Genomic DNA, 24789 nt, shown 5'->3' on the forward strand with positions numbered 1-24789 from the left:
CTGGCTTTAGCCAAGTTTCTTCGCTTCACTCCATGATTTTGGAAACACGGGTGATACTGAGATTAATGTATGTGGTGTAGGTTATCAGGCAGGAATTCTGCCCTGCCCATGGGCTCCGCTTCCCCAGCTGTGCTCACCATGATTCCATTATGGATGAATCCACGCCGGTACCGGGCAGGTCGCAGGTGTGGGTATTCCTCTGTGCTCGTTACCTGGATGCTCCAAACAGTTTTCCACGCATCATAGAGTTGTGTGTGGACAGGATAAACCCCAGAATGATGTGGAGCTACAGCATAGCCCAAGTCTGTGGGAATCCCATGCTCCTGAAAGCAGAATATGCAACCTGATCATTCAGTATTGAACTACTATCCTTACTAGGGGTCATACTTAGCAACAGCCTTCAAGTTGGAGCAAAGGGACAGAGTAGTAAGAAATCTCTCTGAATTAGGAAACATGAAACACTTCTTGTACTTCTTGCATTATACATCTATAGAAATAGGAAGGGTGATTCCATATCAACAAGGACATTCAGCACTTGGAACAGCTGCTGCAAGAACAGTCTTATAGCTTGTAGGTGTGATAAGTCAGACTAATTCAAAGCCTCAGGTCAGGCTCCTTGGTTACTGAAGACAAACTAATAAATGCTGTTAAGTGACACAACTCACTCCCACAATGCCTAGATCTAAGTCACTAGAGGAGGAAATCAAAATTTCCTTAACTGTTATAGAAGGAAAGGAAGACAACAGCTGGGATCAGCCCTGAAGACAGCAATTCAAAGAGAAGCAGGCATGAAGTAAGAGGCTGCTCAGGCTGAAGATATTGGGCCTGAAGCTATACTAAAATTACAGGAAATATCTGAATTTCATGGTTTTTAATTCCACTATGTGGTTCTGGTAACAATATGAATGATGACAGCTCTGCCCTCATGGTGCACAATAAAACCAGAGCCCCTAAATGAAGCAACAGCCTTCCCTTCCCACTCGTAGCCTGTTTTATGTTAAATACGTATAATTGTGTTCTGCGCTTTGTCTCTCTTTGCAAGAGACTGCAATGTGACTTAAGCATGAATAGAAGAAGACTAAATTGTTTCTATAATGCTGCAACTGTGCTCTGAATTCAGGATCATTCCAACTCTGCATGTGTCATGGGAACATGAGACAGCAGCCTGCTATTCCCAAGGGGATTACCATCAACAGAACCAAACTAGGGGTGAAAAGGACGTATCTTTTCAGAGAAACATGTACACTACATTCAACTCCGTGCTGTAAGCACAAAGCAGGCATTGTCTCAGCAATGCAGGATGTTCAAGGTTTCCCCCCTCCTCTGCCAAAATCCAGGGAGTTTCCCCTGGACTTCCTAGATAAGTGACTCCCTCCAGCGCTGTCTGGGGAGGCCAGAGCCAGGCCTGGTAGCACACGGAGCATTTTATGCTACCACGTAGGTGACTTTGTACAAAGCCACTGTGCACAAGGATGGAACAGGAAATGCTTTCTCACTGCCAGGGTTTATGCATTAATTGGATTTGGATGGTAATGCTACAACAAGTTCACACCTCAGCAAACCAGAGCCTTGGGATTTGCACCCTGGAATGTGGCGGAGCTGCCTGGAGCCATGCAGGTGCCAGGAAACACTTCCCACTGCACAGGCAGGCATGCGAATTCTATTTCTTGCCTGAAGACAGCAGGAGGCATGCACCTATTTAAATTTTCAGGGCTGGCTTTTTTAAATGCAGATGTGTTACTAGGCTAGTATTTGTGTTCAGCAGGGTCTGAGCAGCTATTCCGTGGGAAGAACACTTTAGGATTGGTACTATGAAGGAGATAAACTGTGATGCCCCTTACCACAGCAAACTGTTTGTTGAGCTTCATCTGCTCAGCCAGCACAGTGACGTTGTGGAAAAGATGAGGCTGCATGTGACTCCACATGTGAGGGAACCACCAGAACTCCTTCCTGTGCTTGAGCAGCATGTCATCCCCTTCATCTTCCTCATCTGTACCTACAGAGAGCAGAAAGGAAGTGTAAAAACACAAAGCAGAAGAGGGGCTCCGTGTTTCTAAGCAGTAGCTAATCCCCTGCAATGCTGAGGATCCTCGCTCCAACAGAGAATCAAGGTTTAATGTGTTACACACGCACACACGGGGAGCAAGGCAGGGAGCTGCCAAAAGCTGCAAGTGCTAGAAGAGATGCATCAAATCTGTCAAGAGCCACTAGAGAGCCACATGGGAATGTGCCCCATACATTGCCATAGCACCATGCAGCAACTGCAAACATGTGGGGACAACGAGGTGCCAGGAGCTTGCTTACCTGTGTGGTAGAATTTCCCTGAGAAGCCCAGGTTGAAGGTGAAATTTGGGACTAAAGTTCTCAGCTTATTCTGGGTGCTCAACAAAGCCTGTTTGGATTAAAGGAAAAAGAAACAGTCATACTCAGTTGTTCTGTAACATTCCTCTGTGCTCTGCTTGTGCCCAGTTCAGCCTGAAGTATCAGAGGGGATGGAACTAAGGCACTGCTACCTGTGGGTTGGAGCAGGGTAACCCAGGGTTCCACATACACAGCCCCTCCGTGAGGTACCACCTTGCCTGACTGAACGCTGCCACTTTAAAGCCACAGCCACATACATCCCCCACTCATGCTCTCCACCTCACTGGAAAGGACCCAGAGTGTCTGTGCTAAGGCAAAGGGACAAAAATCTCACCTCCATAGAACTGGCCTTAAATCTTCCCAGGCTCAACCTCAACACTCCCTTCCTCTCCCTTCGGGGCTAGGACCTTGCTATTGAACCCGTGACAGAGAGGTATCCCTGGCTCTGTGTCCCTTCAAAGTGCCAAAATCCTTTTACAGCAGTAAAGTTTCCTGGATTCTGGACAGAAAGCCTGGGGGAGCTGACATTCACAGTCATGTCATCTCCTGCAGGTTCTCTCTTGCTCACTTGTGTCTGCTTTGAATGTCTGAGGTAATTGTTACAGCCAAAGGGAAGGAGCCCTGTGCCCCAACCCCAAGGTCTAGCGCACAGAGTAAGACAGCAGACAGACTTGACAGAAAAAAAGCAGCTCAGTGTGCAAGAAGGACACAAACTAATTCCAGCCAAATTGTTCCTGTTCTAAAAGAGTAAAAAGTGCAGCCCTGAAATGCACGCTCTGCTACTACCCGCGTGCTTTGGGGAAACTGTCCCTGGTGGAGCTCCCTGCGGGAGCAGTTCTTAATCAAACAGGGACCTGGCAGGGGCGCCGTTGGCAGGTGCCAGAGGCGGTCCTGTCCCAGACAGTTACTTACATGTTAATGGCTTTTCTAGAAAAGCAGCGGCTGCACCAAGGTGATGACTTCTCAACAGCAGGTTTGGGCTAAATGCAAACATACAAGCAACTTGGCACAACACTGCAGAAAGCATACAGACTGCACAGAGATGGGCACATCTTCCTTCAGAGCCGCCCCTCCTTTACGGGGCACACAGGAGCACAGCAGCGCTGCCTGCACACGGCTCACGCCCTCTCTGAGGGCATGAAGTAACCAGGCTTCCACACCTTTCCCTAGAAGCACTTAATCGCTTCTTCCACCTCTCCACACAAACCAGATGCAGCCTGGGACAAACTTGTAGCAAAGATCCCCGCTCCTACATGAACACACGCCTACCACATCCTCATCCCAGTTCCCACCCTGGAGTGGTATTTTGAGAGACAGATGGCACATGACATCTCCAGTACCCACCACACGTGCATGTGAGGCTTTAAGAGGTGGCCCACCAGCAGCACTGCTGGCTGAAGCCTTCCTTGCTGCACAAGATCCAAAACAAGCAACGGGAAGCCGAGTTCCCCTCCTGTAAGGCTTGGGGACTCACCCCAGGCCAGGGAGCACAGTTTAAGAGCTGTGCACCTCTCTGCAAAGAAGCATCTGTCTGCCCAGCAGGGTGACAATACCACTCCTGGCGTGGGACCAGCACTTGGAACACATCGCCCAGTACCTTAGGCAGGAAAACGCCCCCAGAGCTGTCCCAGGCCTTTCCCCTTCTCCCTCCAGCCCTGCAAGGCACATCCCGGTCCTCAAGCTCGGGCAGGGAGGTGGAGGGAGGAAAGACAGCAGCTAAGAGGCTTAGCATTCCTCTGCACGGGAGGGAGATTTAAAGCCTGGCTGGGGTTACCATGACGACACATCTGACGGTAAATCCCAAAAAGCTGTGCTCTGGCAGGCAGCAATCCTTTGTGTCCGGGGAGGGACCCAGGGAGAGCCTGCGGAGCCCTGCAGAGCCCTGCCCTCCTGGCAGGTGTGAGTGGTGTGCCATCCCTGCGTGGGTACTGCTCCTTCTCACGGCCACAGCCATGGGGTGGCACAGCTCATGTCTGAATACGTCTTTCCCCTGCATGGGATAAAAGAGACTAAGGTGCCAAGCAAAATATTTGGAAATTCCTTCCAAAAAATGATGCATTCACCATCCCCTAGCATATGGGAACATGTGTGTAGTATGGTGAGAGAAGGCAGCTGTGGGAACGGGCTAGGAAGATGGCACTTCTCTCTTCTGACACCTCTGCACTCTGCTTCTCTTCTATAAAGAAGGATGAATATGATCCTCCTAATAATATCTTACAGGTGACTCAAGTGGCATTTCATTTATAGCCATAACGTGCCCTGAGATTCTTAAGTGAAAGGCAATCAAGGAATGTGGAGTACGTTATGCAGTAAGATATAAAATAACTAGCCAGCTGCAAACAGATCTTCATATTTAAGACATTTGGTACTGGACACAGAGCTAATAGTTTAGTTGTCCCCCATCTCTAAAAAGGTAAGTTTCTTACCCTAGAAAACCAACCTCCCAACCCCCCCAAGTATTTCTCTTTTCTAACTATCTTCCCTCCCCAAAATCCTTCTCCTTCCAAGAGGTACGCGTGTCCACCTACAAGCCCTTCCCTGTCTCGGCTCTCTGCTAGAAACGGAGGAAGGCCCACCCCAGGAGGAAAACATGGGGTCTCCAGGAGATTCTCAGAAAAGTGCTGCCCAGCAGAGCTCATAAGTCCACAGCCACCAAGGCCAGGCTGACTTCCCACTTGTCACATCCTATCAGAGTCTATCAGCTGCCATCAGTAATACAGGGCTCAGCTTTAAGTAACTCTGCTATGAAATTTTTATCTTCCAAAAGTGTTTGCAGTGATTTTAGCTGCTTCATACCAACCCTGAATATTACCTCCCCTATCTCAGATCTCTCTCTAGAAAGCAGCAAAAGAAAAGTGGGAAACAAGGATGAAAGGTAGATCCTGGGGACCCTGAGGATACTGTGAGTTTGGGAAAACAGTACATGGACAAATGAAGAGGAACAGGATAAAAAATGGAATTAAAAAACTAAGTGCCCTTCTCAACTGCTCATGCGAAGCATACTAGGAACGTGTTGCAGAAACACCTTTTCCATACGAACTGCCCCTATGGACAGCAGCACATTCTCAAAAGATTTCAAAACAGATTCTCAGTTTTTCTGCAGTTTTCTCACTGCCTGGCAGTAGCACTGGCATAGCTCAAAACAGTGCTGTCAAAGAGATTACCACCAGAGAGGCAAAAAATCATCTACTTAATTTTCTTTCCTCAAACCTAATGCAGACCAGGAATGATCATAAAAGCCAGAAGCTTTTCCATTAGAAACAGCTGAGTCTTTGTTGGCCGGTTCCATGGAGGTTTGGTAAATTCCGAGGATTACGATTTTACAAGAGACCCAATGTGGAATAATTGATAAGAGAAGGTATTTTCCAGGATTTTTTTTTTTTTTGTTGTTGTTGTTAATTACGTGCAGCTCAATCCCTGTTAAAGCTTACAAGGAAAAAATATTTTCCTTGTGCAACTCCCAACTGCTTCACTTAACTGAGGAGTGCAAGTTCTTGCTGCAGCCCTTTGGCAGAAACAGGAACTCAGGGGGTTATCATCTTTAAAGTAAAAGCAAACATGATTCCTTTTTTTCTTTTGAAAGATAAAAAGCTAACCAGCCCTCCTTTAAGCATCACAAATGAAAACATTGCTCCTCTCACTGAGGACAGCTACCACAGGCATGCATCTGATCAAATTATATTTAGCATTTTCTTTTAATAGTCATTTTGTCTGGGAAGCTCTTTGGATGTGGGCCTGCATACGGCAAACAGGCTCATTGGGATAGCAGAGTCAATTTTAAACCTTCACGCAACCTCCAATCTTCTAACCACTGCTACCCTGACCACTGTAATCTAAGCTTTAAGATAAGGAGCTGTGTGTTGAGATAGCAGCCCTGAAACACAGCTTTCATATAAAAGGCCACAGAAAATGCCAGCTGTTTTGTCACCATTATATTCCCTGCTCTCCCCACAGCAAGAGACTATCAACAAATCCATGTAGTTATTTCTCGCTTTTAAAAACTAAAAATTCATTAACCTCTCATGGCTCTGCAATCAGAGAGCTTCTTTTAAATGGATAAATCTGGGCTTTATCTGCTTTGCCCGAGATTCTCTGCTTACTGATCACAGATTATTCCTCCATTTCACCCTGTTAAAACCCAAACAAAGCATCTTTTGGAATTATCTTGTCTGGGTTTGTTTTTAAAATCACTAGAATAGCCTTTGTCCCAAAGAGCCGTGGCCAACTATCTCTTGTTTTCTCACACTGGTCTGTAACCCACACAAACACCACGGAGGTGGGAATCTCTGCAAGTCTGGGCGAGAGGGTGCAAGATAAGATTGTGATCCTTCAAAAATGTGCTTTCAGAGCATTTTAACATCTCAAAACACAAGGGCACTGTAGTGAAATTAAGGAAATGGTAGCATTTTCTTTAAAGGAGTATTACATCCAACCGTTCCATTTTTCTATACCTGCTTGTTTGGGAACACAGAGTTATGGTCAAAGGTGGTCGTAAAGGATCGTTAAAGAATGGAGCAAGTAAAATAATCAATGGTCTGCAATTAGAGGTGCTTCAGGTATGCAGCTTCAAGTGAATTGAAAAGATAATGCTAGCTCTAAACACAATACAAGGGCTTCCTTTTCCCTAAGCTAAACTTGGGATCAGAGCCAGAACTTGGTATCTCACACCTGAAGAAAGATGAGCTGAGAAATACATCCTGCATGGGTGTGTAAAAAATGTAGAAAAATTTAAAAAAGCAAAACAAAACAACAGAAGTACAAAAGACTTTCAGTGAGGTGTGAGCGCTCTTGGGAATGCATTATGGATGTGGTTCAGTTCAAGTAAGGGGATACACATGCAAAACATTACTTTGTTTATACCTTTGCCCCTAATGTTCTGTGCCCTTGGCTGAAAGCATACAGCGTGCTGCATTTTGAAGGTCTGGAAACACGCTGAGGCAGCTGCTCTCACAGCCGTGTTTGCCATCATGGCTGGTGCCGGCCATTCCCTTATGGGCTTATTTACAGGCTTCAAGCTAAGTGTATTCCCTGTGTTAAAGAGGATACAGGACAGACCATCACAGGCATCCTCATCCTAAATTCAGAGATGCCAGCAAAAGGTCCTACAAAGCAAAATGCTCCATTTAAACCAGAAAAAAACAGCTTGTTAAGAGTATCGCATACTGTGCCTCAGCATCTTTGCAGGTTACTTCTCTGTGTCTAAGATGAGAAAAATTGTAGCAATCAACTCTTTCACTCAAACTAAATGCAACCTTGACATTCCTGGCATACCACACACATGGGGATTTTATCTGGGGCCTATGATTTTCTGCTGATTTTACCTCTACATCAGACACTTTCATGCGAGTGCCCTCTTTTCCCACAAATATATCATCAATGTCGACGAGGAGATAGCGATCGAGCGTGAGACACAGGCGCTTGCCAGTCAAGTAGGCAATGGCATCCACGAAAATCAGTTTGTGCAGCCAGAAATTGAGGTTATTGCCAAAGAGAACCCGCTGGATCCCATCGTGCAGACCCAGGTCCTGCACCACCGTGGCATGCAACGCTTTGTGGGTGGCCAGGTGGGCAATGGACTCCGAGGACTTGGTGCTGGCCAACAGCACCGGCTCATAGGTGCTGTGGTTCGACTGGAACACGGTCCAGTCGTCGCCGGGCAGGGGACCCTGCTCCACCTCATTAGCCCGGGTGACGTAGAGCAGGGGAGCGCTGGGGTTGATGTGGTAGTCCCGCAGCCCCAGGTTGGAATGTAGGAAAAGGGGGAAACCCTTGAGCTGTGCACTGAGTAGGCTGTTCTCGTTGGCTTTGAAAAAGCCTATAATCCCCACTCCATACTCTACACAGTATTTGTCCAGCAGCTCTCGGTTCCAAGCGTCCAGATTCACATATTTGAGGATATTCTCATAGATAATAAGAGCATAGCGTCCCCTATCTTTGTCTGTCAGGGTGGGCATATCCCCTTTGCCAGGGGCGATCTCTGTCCTGTATTTAAACCGGCTGGATTCCAGGATGGCCACTATTTCCTGCCCCAGCTGGGAGTAAATGCTTTCCACGAAGACGAGCACCACAGGATCTGTGCGGGAGGTGTCCACAGATTTCGTAAGCCTCCAGCTGGCCTGCGGTGGGATCAGGATGCGGTGCTGGTTGCTGCAGTCACTGAAGGGCAGGGGTGGCGGCTCCTTAATTTTGGGACTGTTGGTGACGTAGTAAGCCAGGATGCACATGGAGATCAGGCTGAAGGCAATGAGCAGCAGGATCAATCTGTGGAGCTCCAGCTGTCGCACGTGCCGCACTACTTTCCACAACTGAATCATGGTGAGGCGGGCTGCCCACCCCCTCCTCACACCCTGCACCCACGTCGCTCTTGAAATCTACAGTGCCGCCGTGGCAGTACCCAGCAGCAGCTTGCAAAAAAGAAAGAGCAGCTGCAGAGAGAGACAAAGCTAAAGCAAACAGCTACCAGGCTAGACTCCCAGGGATCTGCCATTTATCTCAAGTAACCATGGCCCTCAATTCCCATCGCTCTTTTGTGTGCTTCCTCCTGCTCTTCTCCTCTCACTCACGAAAGTCTTTTGGAGGAGGGAGGTTTCCTGACTCTTGTCTCCAACAGCAGATCAGTCTGTCATTCTGTGCACAAGCACTTTCAGCTCAGCCTTCCCAGGTGTCCCGTTTTCTCATTTAGCGGTTTTGCATTCACATGATGGCACCTTCTCTTTGCATCCTGCAATTTAAAAAGAAAAAGTCAATTCTCAGGATGGATTCATGGTATTTAATGTGCTTGAAATGAAATGGCAAGATCAGTAGGTGCAAACCTGTTCCCTGGGAAGTGACGCACACCTTTTGTACAGGAGCTTGGCAGAGCTGCAGAACAACCATCAGAGCCTCTGCAAGAGGCACGGGGACTCAGCACTCTCCTTGGGTGAGGTCCTCACACACTCCAGCAAACAGAGTCAGGGTATCTGGCCTTCCCCGACTCCTCTTTATGCCACTGAGCACATGATATGAACCCTTTTTATTCTAGCTTAGATTTCAAAATTAACAGAGGAGGGGAGAGCCTCACACTGGCTGTCTTGTCCTGTTCTAGCAATGATGTGTGGTTCCCTAGGCCCCCAGGACATGGATGTCCTGAACCCAGCAGGATGCTTCAAATTCCTGCCAGCGTTCCTGCCCTACAGCTCTCAATTTCCGTGGTTTCCACCCGCTCTATGAGGCTGCCTCACTTCTCCCAGGAATTCACATTGTACCAGGGCTCTTGAAACACTCTGGGGATGCATCGTCCCCCAGGCACCACTGGAGCCAGGGGGCACGGGCAGCCCGTACACTGCCCGGCTCACCACTGCCAGCTGACCCAGCGGCAGGTGGAGAAGAAACACCTCCTGAAACCTTCCTCACCTTCTCACCCGCCACTCATGTGAAAGCTTCATGTTACAAAGCTCCCTCACCTCCTGCCTTGTGTTTATGACAGCAGACTACTTCACCATATGTTTTTATGTTTCCAGAATAAAATGTTCAACAAAGCCAACAAACAGCAACCCATCTAAAATGCAAACACTACGGAAAGTGACTAGATTGCCCCTTGGCTTGAAAATAAATTAAAATCACTGTGTAAGTTTCTCTCCCTTACCAAAAACGTGACCACCTGCAGCAGTAACACCCAGGTGTGCATTACTCGGGACACAGGCCTATTTTTGGTGAGCACCTGCTGCCCCTCCCAGCACAGGCAGGTCTGAGGGCAGCGCAAGAACACCCTGTACAAGAGGTGCTGCTCACTGTGCCCGCAGTGAGCCCTCCGGAGCACTTTCAAACTTCTCTCAAATCTCTCTTACTCGCAGACCCACACTCCTGCAGACGTGCTCCACCACATTCGGTCCCTCTAGCCACCTCCTCAGCCGGCATAGCTCCCAGCACCATGAGGCACCAGGGCAACAACAACAACAAGGAGTACTACCAAAACAGTTCATCACCTCTTCTCCATTCCTCCTGTTTCTGAGCCTTTTTATTACTATCATTCTGACAAACAAATAATATCAAAAGGCCAGTTCTTCCACGAGCTTCAGACAGACAGAAGGTTTTTTATGTCGTGAGGGTTTTAACAACTAGCTCCAACAGAAAAGAAACCACTTGTGAGACAGATGCTTATTTTGTAATGTGTATCACTAAACAGAAAGAAATCCTTCTGACTCAGGGAAAAGATCAGTTCACAGATGAGGCCAGGAGTCTCACTCTAAAGATTCCCAACTGACTCTTTTCCAAACCTTTGGTACAGCTTGAAGCAGAGGAAAACAAAACAAAACAAAAAACAAAACAAGCAGATTTTATGTGAAATGATATAATACTGCTAACTTTGTGACAGGGGTGGCAAGTAGTCAGAGTACTCTTTATAAAAGCCTTGTAGTGCCTATCAAGTGTTATCTACAACAACTTCTATGCTATAAGCTCAGAAGAGGAGGTACTGGCTTGCTTAGTGCATAACAAAACCTTAGCCCTGATGAGGGCTTCAGAAAAGCCGCAGTCTGTAAATATAAAATATATTACGTGCTATGTGCCACTGGAGAACTTCAGACACAGCAAATCTTATGGAAGGTCACACTGCAGGGCAGCAAACGAATAAAGGTTAAAAAAATCTGCTTCCCAGACTCCAAATGGATCGAGTCTGCATCCCCACATGGCCATCTCCAATGACAGAGCTGGCTTTGGAAGTCCAGCTCGGCCAGCAACAATAAGGTGTGATTTCTTCAACCCAGACAACTGATCATCTTTCAGTTTTTTCTCTACATACTGAGGCAGAATTCGGCAGGGCAGGTAGAGGTTAGATAGAAACACGTAATAAATGCCCTCTTTTTAAGAGGTGAGTTCTGTACAAGATACCCCATATACGCAGCTCCAGGCACATCAGTTGCTATAAGAAGCGGTCTTCATTCTACTCCTGTGCAATAAATTCTTAGAAAACACCCCTCTCAGATTCCTACGTACTCAGTTTTGACTGAGAACACTGAGAGCTGTAAGTCAATGTCTTCCTAAATAGCTCACGTCTTTTTGGTTTTGAATCCCATTATATGAAACAGAATAATCAGACTATTTTGGATTCCCAGATAGATTCCCAATCTTCACATGCATTACACAAGAAGTTGTTTTTACAGGAGAAAATAATGCAAAGAGGGACTTAAAAGCTCAGGAGCCCATGTGTTGCCTGCAATTTCCAAGCAAGTGCTTCCTGGGTGGAATTTTGAATCTAAACACCACGGTAGCAGTAAGAAAACAAAGCGTACCGATCTGCGTAGAAGCCTGGCAAAGTCCTATAGTACTTCTATGACGCTACCCTCACAGGCTCAATCTGGAAACCACTTCTCTGCTCTGGTTATACTCACTCACCTCTCCAACGTCAGTTTTAGCATTGAACTGAGTCCCTGTTTTACAAAGAGCTGAAGCTTCAGATTCCTGGTTATCAGTTCAAAGATGAAAAACACAAGACAACCGGATTATTCTGTAGAATAAGGATGAAACTAGAGTTTAAGCTAGGCTGCCACACCTGCAGTGCCCAGCTGAGGGGCAAGAAGGAGAGGAAGCCGCTTTGCTGGGCACTTCTGAATCACAGCAGTGTTTTGATAACAATGACTCCATTCAAGCCTCTAGCGAAGCTCCCAAACAAGCCCCCATTTGTTACATGGGTAAGCTCGAAAAAACAAATAAAAAAAAGGCCTGTATCAGATTGCTGCTCAAGAATCTGTCAGCTCTGATCTCTTTAACAAGGCTTCACAGCCAGAGGGCATGCCAGCTGGCACAGTACGCGTTAAGCTCTTTGGGGACCACATCAGCTGGTTTAGGTTCAAAGAAAAAAAAGTAACAAAACAAAAACACCAACCAAAATTTATATTAAAAGTTAAGAGATGTCAGAAACCACCCATAAACAAAATACAAAGCCCTGAAAAATCTATACTGGAAACAAAACAAAACAAACAAACAAACAAACAAACAACATCACACTGAAAAATAATCCCTCTTAAAGGAAACAAAAATACCTGGCTCCTCTTTTGAGATCACACTCCTTGGAATCCAACACCACAAAACCTTCAGGTTTACAGATGAATTAAGGTCCTCTCCAAATGCCTTTACTGCAAGCTCGCCGGGACTGCCTGAGTGCTACCGGCAGGAGGAGGCAGTCAGAACGCACAGCGAGGAGGAAGTCTTTCATTGGTGTAAGGATGCAGGCTCAGCGGGCTCCCGTCCTACCAGAAAAGTAGCACTAGATCTGAGAGCATCAATTCCTTTGTCAGCTATCTCACAAACCACCAGCATTCAAACAAATGCTTTATAAAACTTAGATGCTCTGTTTCCTAGTGATATACAATGTTAATGTGAAACACTAACCATTTTGTGAATTATCAGCTGCTAAACCACTTGGCAACTGATGTGATACGAAGGTAAGATAATAATCGGAATTGTGTGGTTGCAGTGTCTGATCTCCAGATATTTCCAACGCCTTGAAATTATTGTGGGGATAGTACAAATGCTCAAGCCCAGTCAGCACTCAGCCAGAACCAATGAGCAGAATATATTTGGGGCTGCTGGTACGCTCATGACAAGGCACATAGGAGATGGTGGATGTCATATGACACGTTTACCAAGAACTTCTGACATACAGCTCCCTCCTAGCTGAGCCCCAGAATGTCCTACCACCCTAAGACCCAGCATCACATTTCCACAGCTCTTTTATTACTTAGAATATAACCCAACTTTCTGGAATGCACAGTGGCAGGACCTTGTTCTTGTCTACAACAGCTCTAATTTAGAGGTCTTCTATGCTTCCTGTGAGACAGTTGTTGCTTTGGACCCCAGAGGGACTGCAGTAATTGAGTTACACAGTAATCAGAGGAGGAATCTGATTGATTTTCCATCCCATTCCATTTTAACGGTGTAATCATGACACAAAGTTCCTCATTTGCCTGCTTCTCTGTGAGACACCGCAACCTCTCCCTTGTCTGCAGCGATAGCCGTATGCCAGGCCTGCAGGTACAGCCGCGCTCTCCTGTGAATGCGAAGCATCTGGTGCCATCAGCAGGGCACAGCGAGCCATGCTGCAAGCCCTCAGACGGAGGAGCGATGGCTGTATTCCATAAACTGGACTAAAAAAATATACTGGGGAAGTTACAGCCACGTTGTAATGTAATTGCCAGCCAAGCTCGTATCTGGGCTCTGGGCGTGTGCTTCAGCTGGCATTCACTGCCAGTGAAACCCTGTGGTGAGAGACTGCCCAAAGAGTACCAAACTCAGATCAAAGAGGTGAGAAACACTAATGGTGCCTACCCTGCTCCGGCAGATCCACTTGGAGCCTTGAGGCAACGCTCTGCTCTGCTTAGGCAAGTCCCCATGCAGGGACAGGCCTCTCCTGGTACAGACCTGTGGTAAGCAGGAAAGCTGCCAGCTGGCCGGCCGGCTTGATACCCATCAGCCTGATATGAGGAAAAGACCTGTGCAATGAAGTAGTAATTACTTTTTTTTTAATTATCCCCAGACAGGTGTGCAACTTCACACCTTCTACAAGAGCAACAAACTGCAGACCTGAATAAATTAAAACAAAAAACCAACCCCAAACCCACAAAAAACTTCAGCCTTCAACGGTTGCTGATACTACCTACTTAACACAATTACTATGCAGCTATGTAAGTGTTCTGGTAGTGGAAGAGCCCACAGCAGGCTGAGCTTTCCACCAGCTGGCGGGATGTAACTGCTCTGCTTCTCTAACGCACCTGCTCCTATGAGACAAAGGAGGCACTTTCCTCAGAGATGCCCAAAGGGGCACCCCCAGTTCTTTCTTTCATGTGCTACTGAAGCCCTAATACCCAGCTATCAACCTGCCACAAACACCTCACAGTTTTGATCTGGACTTACCTTTCCTTTTGTTTCGTGCCTCTTCTGACACCTGCATCTACACACACTCCGACCCTAGGGCTTTTCCCAAAGCAGGTAATGACACCACGTGCCTGCTGTGGGATAGAGAACTACAGCGAGTGCAGGTTCAGTGCCTGCCACACAAGGGGCTCTCCAGTCCCACCCAGGTGACAAGTGAGTATCTCAGCAACCCAAATGGGACCATCTTCAGCCTCCTCTTATGTCAACCAGTCAACCAGTTTGCTCTATCATGGCAGAACATCTTCAATGCAACTGTGAGAACAGGAAATAAATGCAGTTCCTTCCACATTAGATATGAACATGGATCTAATTTCCATTCCCTCGTGCACCCTGCTTATCAGAACTCAGATAAACGATCCTGCTGCAGAAAGCAAAATGTATTCTCTGCTGTCTTCTCCTAAGTAATTCAATCCAGTGGGGAAACTGGGTTGTTTCTGAAAGTGTGGCAAAAAGAGGACAACTTAGAGTTAACGTGTCTCTGAGAAATACAGAAATGTACATTCTGAAAGTTAATCCACAATAGTTATGAAAGCAGCCTATCTGTTCTTCCTTTGAGCTATACATTAAAAATTTCACCTCAATTAGCAAGAGACTAATCTATATTCAATTGCTTCAGGTAACACATAGGAACTCATCTTCTCTTCTAATCTATTTTATCTAGGAACATACGACAGCAGGGACCAACTAAAACAGTTTTAGTACCTTTATGCTGAAAGCTTGTCTAATTTAAGACCAGAAACGTGCTGTAAAAGTATGCTCTACCGAAGTATAAAGCCTCAGAAAAGGCTCTTCTACTTACCTGTTCTCATGTATTTGCACATGGACAGTGTTTGGTGGACTTCTAAACAGGACATGTTCCCTGCCTGTGTACAGCAGCTCCCTCCCTGCCTTCTTTCAGCTGAGATCGTCTATTCAAGAGACTTCCATCCCATGTAAAGCTAGAAGCACACCTCCCAGAATTTGTAGTTTCAAATATTCATTTCACTGTTACCTTGGTAAGACTGAAATAAGTAAGTTTTCCAGACTCAGAAAACAATTATTGGCTATTGCAAGACAGTTTTTAACACAGTGCAGACTCACTTTCAGAAAAAAAAGGCAGAAAAGGCGATAAAAAAAAAGCTATAAATCTGGCTTAGGAAAGGCAAAATGAGTAAATAAGCAAAGGGAAGGAGAGTGGAACCGGTAGAAGAGGGAGAAAGGGAGGATGACTTGAGACCTATGGAGATTACACTGACTGGCTGTGACAGTGGTTTGGAAGCTTGGGTGTCCAAAAGACAGGAACTGATGCAAAGAGCTCTATTGCCTTCGCTAAGCCTTTATGGCAGCCTGTGCATTGAAAATCATAATCTGTTTTTATCACAAGTGTTATAGCAGAAACGGATCTTGAGGGGGAACTCTACAAGGAAGACTGCCGGGGCCCTGCACACAGCAGCAGTGTCTGAGTTCCCTGAGCAGTCTCCACCCACTGACCTGTGAGCTGTACCCAAGATCAGGCCCTGACATGAACTACATTACATGTGCGTTCTGCCTTGCCGACCCAAAGTTGGACCCACCTGGTGATGAACCTGGCGGCTGTCACCAACTGCTTTCAGTTGTTTTGTTTGTGTGCTGTGGGGCTGCACCCTCGCTGCTGAGGATGCTGCCCATGCCAGCTTCGTATCCTGCCTGGCTCCCGTCTCCTCCTCCCTGGCGGAGCAGCCAGCGCTTGCTGTTCCCCGGCAGTCAGCTCAGGCCATCTCCAGCCTCCCACCGGCACCACACAGCCTGGCGACTGGGATGTGCACAAGCTTTTCCTCGGAATCACCCATGGCTCAGGGCTGATCTCCAAACCTTGCAGGAGAACGCAGCCAGCCTACGCATCAGGTCACACAGCTGTTTCCCAAAGCTTCTCACACTTAGTTTGCAATGCATGAAGCAGCAGGAGAGAGTCTTGCTAGAGAAACAGGCTGATAAGAAGTTGTGGCTATTGGTAGACTCCCCTGTCTTAATGTGGGTGGAATTAGTTAATTTTCTCTCAAACCGTTTGTGTTTGTAACCGTTACACCACAGGCAATGCACACCTACTTCCACACCAGTTTGTACTACTCCATGTTTACTATCATGTCTAAACAACAATTTCAAAACCCTGCCTTCTGCTCCTCCTTGCAGAAACCTCGCTTTTAAATGATCAATACAAACAAAATTGATGGTTTCAAATTAAATACACCTCAAATATATTAATTCATTTAAACGTGTTAGAGTAATTACATGCCACTAGTTCTTTACCTTCCTCCCATTTTATAGACTTAATTACTAAAGAGGGTGCTGAATTCTTACATTTTTAATTAGTCACCTGATTACGGGTAGAATGTTTTTCTGCTCTGAAGCAGCATCTTTAGAATACTTGTTCATGCAGACTAAGACCAGAGGTCTCATTAACATCCTAATTAACAGTACTGACAAACTCAGAAACAAAAGCTGCCATATCTGCAATCAAATCAACCCTTTGATAAACTGAAGTTTGGTCAAGAAAGCTCAAGTATTTTAAGCAAGATGCACATCTCAGTTAGGAACTGCAGCTGAAGACAAAAGGGTCTGGGTACTGAGAACTGTTAGGTGCCCAATGCCCAAATATTGGTTGCAGAGACTGTCAGCTAGGTTGGAGCCATTTTTCCAAAGTATGCATGTAGTAAAATTTCCAATAAAATAAATTAAGCTACTGAAAATCTGATTCATTTTTCATTAACAAGAAGACCATTTTTGTCCTGAAATTATTTTTTCATGAAGAAATTTAGACTTAAAGTCCAATTTTTGATTCTGATAACACTGATAATATAAAAACATATGCCAAACCTTCATGTAAAAATTAATTGGGTTAGTCTTGTGTGCCACTTTGCAAGCTCCAGTAAGTACCTACGGAATACATTTAAATATGAGAATATTACTGTTCCACACATAGCAGTAAGGTATTAGGTCAGATATTAACAGAAATGGGACTTAAGAAAATGAGCATTCAGAACACTATTTATTATGAAACTTGGTCTAAAGCTATAATATTTTCAGGTGTTTTGCTTTTCATTCTAAACAAATATCTGACTTGGTCTAGAAAAGTAAATTGAAAACAGATAATCCTGACAACTTTTCATTTTTATTTTTTAAATGGATGATCAGATTGCCTTGCACTCAGTTGGAAAAGGAAAGAACAGAATTGCTAGAAAAACAAAAACTCTCTGCAGGTAGAAAGGTAAAAGTTCTCTTCTGCTGCTATGGTGAGGGATTCAGTAAAGAGAACCCACTTCTAGTGTAGTCTGACAGAAGACATCCAGCCTATCTCCGTGCAAGCCTATAAGAGCTTATATATAACAGCAGTCACGGCACCACAGTTACCCCAGCAGCAAAGCCATGCAATGGCAGTACTAGTGCTGAGCATCAGATTTGCCCACAGCCCTTTATTTTCTACCACCATTTCATGCACGTTGGTAAGCACAGCTGAACTTCGCCTCTACGGCTAGCTGACGGCACGTGCCGTAATACTGACACTCATTTTCACAGCCTAGCAATTACCTTAAGATAAAACAGGGCTGTTCTTTCATAGCACACAGTTAAGAGCGAATTATAGCTTAGTGAAAAAATCTGCACTCAAATACTAAGGAGAATTTATTAGTTATCATTATATAAAGAGCTAATGTAAACAATACACCACAAAACAGTGGCAAATATACTCCTTATCCTGCAGTATGTCATCTCTCACGTAAAAAACATGATCCAGAACAACAAATACAGGAAAGAAAGCACAGAGAGAGACGATAAATCAGGTAAACAACTTAGAAGCAATTGCTGTAAGAAACAGGTTCGCAAGAGCAGAGAGAGGGAGGGAGGCTTTGGCAGCGCAGACTGGGAGGCTGTTCCAGGAATAGGAGGCAGCATGAAACTAAATGCAAAGCTGAGAGTAGGAGGAAGAGATAAAGGGAGGAGTGCACGGGGAGTCAGAGGGGAGTAGGAGAAAATGACAGCTCACATTGTTTAAGGAGGCAGACACATAGTGGCTAAAGACAAAATTTGACTCAGATGTTAGGTCTAGCTTGCCTAACTGTAAAAAAAAAAATGGGTTGTTGAATAGCCAAAGGAAGCAGAAACTAAAAGATTAACATCTTCAGAGATGACTTTCCAGTAGAAATACACTAGCATGCTTCCAGCTTATGTATGTAATGGTCCTGGAGGAGGGCTCATCCAGTCTACAAGGGTGAAGTTTAGCATGTCTTGCAACAACCCGGACACATTATTTCATCTATATCCTGACTAAAGCCACTGCTGGTTTGGTTGTGAAAATTGAGTATGCTTGCAGTACTAACTGCTTTCATCTGCTTCTTTTGTCCAGAGAAAAGCATTGGGGAGGACTGCAAAGGCAGGAAAGTTGCCCCAACTATGTCCTTACAGCACTTTCTGCTCCTTCAGGTGAGATCATTGCCCATAATCAGACAAAAGCAGTATTAGTAAGGTGCGCTAGCTGGCAGTGTAGATCACTTAAACTAAAGAACACCCACAATAAAATGTTATAAATGCTGAAATTCCCTGAAAATGCTCATTTGTGTTAAAGTCTCAAGTACAGTTGCGCTAACTGATCCCAGTGAGGTAACGCTGTAACATTTTCAGATCACTTAACACTAAATCTTATGCACAGTTGTGATGGGAAGAGAAACAATCACATTTAGAGCATTCACGTATTCAAACTTGACTTTGTAGCGACACTGTAACTAAATAATTCATGCTTTTTAGGAGCCCCAAATAAGATTAACACTGTACTTACAGAAAAGATTATTACTTCTTTTTTTTTAACTCTACATTGCTGCAAAAGGGAGAGGAAAGGTAGCCTGGGATGTCCAAACTGAATTTTATCTTCTTCATTGTAGCCAAAACACAGTGACGAAATATTTTTTAGCTACAGCAACGTTGAAAAGCTATAATTGTGTTACTAAAAAATACACCATGATAAACATCTTTTAAAATTTTAGACACTAAATTTAAAGTTAAATACACAAATTAATTTTAGCTCTAATTATTTGGTCTATTTAATTCTCACGTAATTAGCTTGGTAGCTGGAATGTACGAATTACAGCTTTTGGAAGCCGTGCTCTGTTTTTGTACACAACAAAGAAGCGAAGCCTCTACCTGAATCGCAGAATCCAGCCTGCATTAGGGATCCGGGCTAGTGCTGCGGCAACAGACTGCAAGCTTTGACTTTGTTCTCATCCTCCCGTGAAGCGCTAAGTGGCTCGCAGAACATCTGCCACTGGAAGCGATAATGGAAAGCTCATTCAACGGATCTGCTGACACCTTGATACCTGTAGCAAGAATCTTGCCCTGGTGCTTTTATGCTGATTTTTGCCCGCATTGCCTGCCTGCACCATCCCAACCACCTTACCTGCCACGACCAGGCAGCATCAGGAGGCAGCAGCCTGCCTCTGGAAGCAACCTGGCCTCCCTTTGCTCGTTATGGCCTGCCAGGCGCCAGTGCCACTGCCCAACACCCTCTGTGCTAGGAGGTGGTGCAAATCCAGCAGCATCCCCTGCTCAGGAGAGCAGCGGAACACATCCTCCTCCTCCTCGGCCACACAGGGCTGCCAGGTGGACAAATGTGTTGGTCATCCCAGCTCCAGGAAACCCAGTGCTCGGTTTCAGCCTCTGTTTTCCCTCTGCTCAGCAGGGCAGCCCTCTGGCAGCAGCAAACTCCTTCCAGGCAGTGCCCAGGGGCATGGGGGTGAGGCTGTCAGGCCGTATGCTGCTGCCCTTCAGCTCCTCCCAGAGCTAACACAGGGGGACTGGTTTTGAACTCATTCCCGCACACATACACTGAAGACCCAATTTTGTCCTCTTGTCCAGACACAGACTTCCCAGGGCACTCAGGGAGGAAGACTCCACAGCTGAGACAGAACTGGGGGCTCCACGGTCAGGAGACCAACACTGGGAACTGTCAGGGAAATTTCAGGGCCATTTTTGGCTTTCTCTCCTTGAACAGCTACAGAAGGGGCGGAAGGAAGGGGAGCAGTAGCATAGGAGACAACAGGGTGGGATATTAAAAGCTTCAACTTCCCCTTTGCATGTTCCACAAGCATCAGAAATGGGTTCAAAGACCTTTTTTGAGACAGTGAGAACTCTTCATTACCTTCCTTCTACAAGGCAGCTAGATATCATCTTTAGAGCTAGGGAATTTGAGAGTAAGCCTGAGTTCAGTTCACTATTCCACTTTTAATTTGACATGGTTACACATCGCCTGAACCTCATCTATTAAATGAGAATCAAGTTACGCAGAAAGACTATGAGCAGCAGTGCCTCAAGAGCACTTCTTGAACGTATCAGAATGAATTGTTATCCCAATGCTAGCTGTGTAAAACCCAAACTTCAAAGCAGTGATACAGGTGGGATTGCCACCACTCACTGATCTACTCTAAACACTCCAGATAATGAGATTTGAGACAGACAGAAGGTGAAAAATCTTGCAGTTCTCAATTAGAACAACAACTGTAACTTTGCTTTGCTTGCTTGCAACACAGAGGTTGGTCCATGAAAAGGGTGGAAATTCTTTTCCCCTCCACTCTATTTGCCAAGCTCTCATACATTTCTTTCTTTATTGCTGCTGTTTGCGTCAAACAGGACCTGCACTCATTCAGCAAGGGCCACCTCAGAGGTTAAACTGCTGGCGATGGCATTTAATTTATTGGCAAGGGGGGTGACAGTGAATTTGTTTTAGGTCAAATTGCTTATATGAAGGATCACCTTGGACTTTGCAAATGCTAGGAATACAAACAAGCGGAGATATTTAAACTCTCTACCTTCTTAGAGAGAGGTACACTTTCCTTCATGATTCTAAACAGATTGATGCCAATCGACCAACTTAACATACACAGACTGAACCGATGCCACAAACCCTACTCCTGAGTATCCTACTGTTTCAGAGGAGACTCCTTAACTGGTCTCCCCTACCCCTTATAGAAATCCAAACCACAGCAGTTGTATAGGTACCAGTGGGGGACACTGGAGGTCTGTTACATGCTCTCCCATACCCGCCACCCGCCCCCTCCTTAAGAAACATTTGCCCATCACACAAATACATTCTGCACTTCAATTTTCAGTATAAAACCGATTACTTACTCTGAAATGAAGCACACAATATGGAGTGGCCAGTAAGCATCACAGAAAGGCTGAAAGCCACAACATGCTAAAGCACAGAGAGGTGAGCTTCTCCGTTCGGTCTTTTTCAATTCTAAAAAGGAGGGTGTCTGCATAACCTCAGCTCATACATAAGGCTAGGAAAAAGCAACATTATGCATCCTTTGCTGTACAATACCTAACTTTACAACCTTTTGTTTGGAAGAAGGCATCACACTGGATTGAAGGCAGCTTTTGAAATGGTAAGCAACAAAAATCCCTTTGAGGAATATTTTGCATTAAAGATGGCTTCAAATTCACAGTGAAAGACTCCAGTACCAGCCATATTCTGAGAACAATGTGTGCTCGCTCTCTGCCAGCCCTTGTGCCTGGCTTGCTGGCTTCTACAGGGAGTTTGTTATTGCCCTGAGGGAGTATTAGATAATGAAGAGCTCCGAGTTTTTCTTTCGCTTCATGCCTGGGCTCATCCTAATGTGTATAAGTAGGCTTAGCTTGCAGACTGTCTTTCTCAACCTCTTCCCCCTCCTGTTTTCCAGCAACCCAGCAACATTTTTTATAAATGAGCACTACCAATTGCCTCTCTTGAAACAAGCTTATTGAATCCATCACCTTATTTAGAGTGTTCCAGAGATGAAAATGAGGTTCACAGCTCTTAAACACACCCGAGTGCTTTCTTTGCACTGGGTGACTCCATCATGAAGCATCAAAAAACAGGCACCCCGCTGAGTGGTAACTACTCAAGTACCTGCTCCAGTCCAGCACGGCGCCCTAGCTGGCACACTGTCCTGCTAGAAGGAACCTTCAGCAGGGGACAGACAGGTTTGTGGAACGAGGTGTGACAACAGAGACGCACCTATACACACCGACAAGGTAATACCAGGCAGAACAGGAGCTCAGCAACCAGACCTTAATTGTGGTTTCAGGCAAATGGCTGCGTCCACTCGTGAAATGCCTCTGACATGCCAGAACGTTTTGCTAAGTGCATAAAATGGTTGTTTTAGGATGAAGGACAGCAGTAGCGCTAATGACTTTTCACTGTATTTCATCTAAGATGAACACACTTGATACATCATTTTCGGATGGTTTAAGACAATGGAGAACATTTTTATGAAAAGATCATTTATATTTTTATAGTTATTTCTTTCAAACCATCAAAGCAAAAAGCCATATAGGAGGTTGCTTGTCAAATCCAGCAGTGAGGTACGACCCAAGATTCCTGGAGTTATCAGTATGAGACCTTTGACAGGTTACTCCAGCTCTGTATTGCTGAAACGCACCTGTCAACTTACACCATTTCATTCTCTCTTTCCGATTGTGGAATTTAATAGCATATAGAAAGGCCAGAGTCTTAAAGTAACTACGATAACAGAGAAAAAAAATTCATTGCAAGCCTGAAACATAGCACATCGCTTAAGCAGAGAGCACCACCCTTCCTAATCCTTTATGAGCTGAAGCTGGGGAGTGAAGGGAGTTGAAAATGTCTCCTTTTTGCATAGTCACATAGTAGAGAGAAGGTTTTAGACTGCAGGAGCTGCATCTACACAGTAGCCTCATCATCTGACTACACTCATGACAGCAAGAGGAAGAAACTAAGACCCTTAAGAGAAGAGGCCCTGTGAGAAGTTTCTGGTCTGTGCTCCAGGCCAAGCTCTTGTTTCCTACATCTGCAGTGTTTGGCTGCACCACAGAAGCAGCACTATTACCAGCATGAAATTGACGGGTTAATCGAAGGACATTTTTAAAGGTCCCGATTCTGTTTAGTGTGCCCTGACCAGGAGAATGACAGCTGCATCTCAGCTCAAGGGTCAGAAATTTCTTCATGACCAGAAAATCTTCAGTGTTCCAAGTGAATCTTATTTCCCAGCGAGTTCAAAAACAAAAATCAAACACACTGTTAGCCAAATACATTTCTTTTCCTAGTTCCTGGTGAAACAAAAAAGAACATTTACAAAAAAAACTCTATTCCTAATCTTTCAAGTTGCTTGATATTAACTAAGCACAACTAGCTTTGCTCTTGAGATGCAAATGAGATTTTAGATTGCTGTATGACAAACCACTAGAAAACGTGGTTGCATTAGTCCTTGGGGAACACACACGATATCATCTGATTTTAAAACGTTCTGTCTGTAATGGCTCTAACCTTTACAAAGATTTCATCAGTTACCAGTACTGCTGATATCCGTTCAATTTCTGATCAGGTATCGAGGACATAAAGAAGGGCCAGGTCAGTATGTATATTCAGCAGAACACGAGCATTAGTCTAAGCAAAGGCATGCAGCAGTTACAACCTGCTTTTTTGAAAGATTTTGTCTTTCTCCCAGCACATTTCAGAACCTGACTGTAACCCATTAGCAAGGTTAGATGCAGAAACATCCTATCACCATAACATGTCCTATCAGGGAAGGAAAGGGAGAGCAGCGGAAGGACGAGGAGAAGGAACTAGCAAAGAGCTTAATGACCAAGGAACTTAGCAGGCATATCAGTGCGTGATACAAGCCCTGCCAACTCCACTTAGTGCACTGCCTAACAGTCAGCAAAGAACAGCTCCTCCATCCTCCTCTCAAAGCGCTGTCCTTGCAAATGGTGACTGGTTAAACAAACAGTCAAATAACAAAGCATGAAAGCAAACAATGTTTTCTTGTAACAGCCTAAGAAACAATGAGATAAGGAACAGCATGCGCAAGTGCAAATCCCCAAATTCCTACCTTTAAAAGCGATGTCCACAGGTGAAGTTGCTCTCTCAAAAAGAGTCTGACAGACAGCAGCCCAAGGAAAGACATGAAGCCAAAGGCAAAGCAAGGGGAGTGGAAAGCCCGAGAACTGCTCTTCACAGGAATCATAAATAAAGTAAGCTGGCCTTTCCCAAGAAGGGCAGCTGGGCTGCACAGTTGGTAGATGGCTGAACCATTAGTACCAGCAGTGGCTGCCTTCCCTTCACTCAGTGTTGCCAAAATCTCTCAAATCATTTTGTGAACCTAAAAATACAGGAATTTTAAATACAGACAAATGGAAAAATGTAAACAAATTAACGCTAAAAAAGAGCACACCACTGCTGAGCCAAACACACACCATTAACCACTAGCTGGTGTATCACACTGCAGCTACAGGTGGGTGGTGGGCAAAGCACAGTGCCACATAAGCAGCCCAAAAGCACAGCAGCTTTCCCCCAGAAACTATCTCGCCTTGCAGCTCCCCTCTGAAAAGCTTCCACATCACTCCCTGAAAACCCAGGAACAATGAAGGGAAAGTAAGAGAAGCATGGTCCAGTGTTCAGCTTATCATGGCACACCGCAGATCCGAGATGCTCCTTCAGGGTGGGGATACAGCTCCATTCCTTCCTCCTCTTAACACACTGTGCATCTCATCGCGGTG

At 45.3% G+C, this 24789-nt stretch overlaps 1 protein-coding gene across 5 annotated transcripts in view; it reads right to left on the minus strand.

Moving 5' to 3' along the window:
* The window catches only part of NDST2 (N-deacetylase and N-sulfotransferase 2), a 130974-nt gene that overhangs the window by 12921 nt on the left and 93264 nt on the right, over positions 1 to 24789 (minus strand). For 4 of the 5 annotated variants that reach the window (XM_082764946.1, XM_082764944.1, XM_082764945.1 and 1 more), the window contains 4 exons: positions 7683 to 9082; positions 2305 to 2392; positions 1842 to 1996; positions 138 to 323 (listed from right to left, as the gene is read on the minus strand). In XM_082764946.1, the coding sequence (XP_082621072.1) occupies positions 138 to 323; positions 1842 to 1996; positions 2305 to 2392; positions 7683 to 8675 (1422 nt within the window). In that variant the 5' untranslated portion in view covers positions 8676 to 9082. Of the gene's footprint in view, positions 1 to 137; positions 324 to 1841; positions 1997 to 2304; positions 2393 to 7682; positions 9083 to 12380; positions 12575 to 24789 lie in introns of those variants that run through there. The other variant, XM_082764947.1, reaches the window with a different exon arrangement.

Source organism: Aythya marila, assembly GCF_965140915.1.
Source record: "Aythya marila genome assembly, chromosome: 7".
NCBI lineage: Eukaryota > Metazoa > Chordata > Aves > Anseriformes > Anatidae > Aythya > Aythya marila.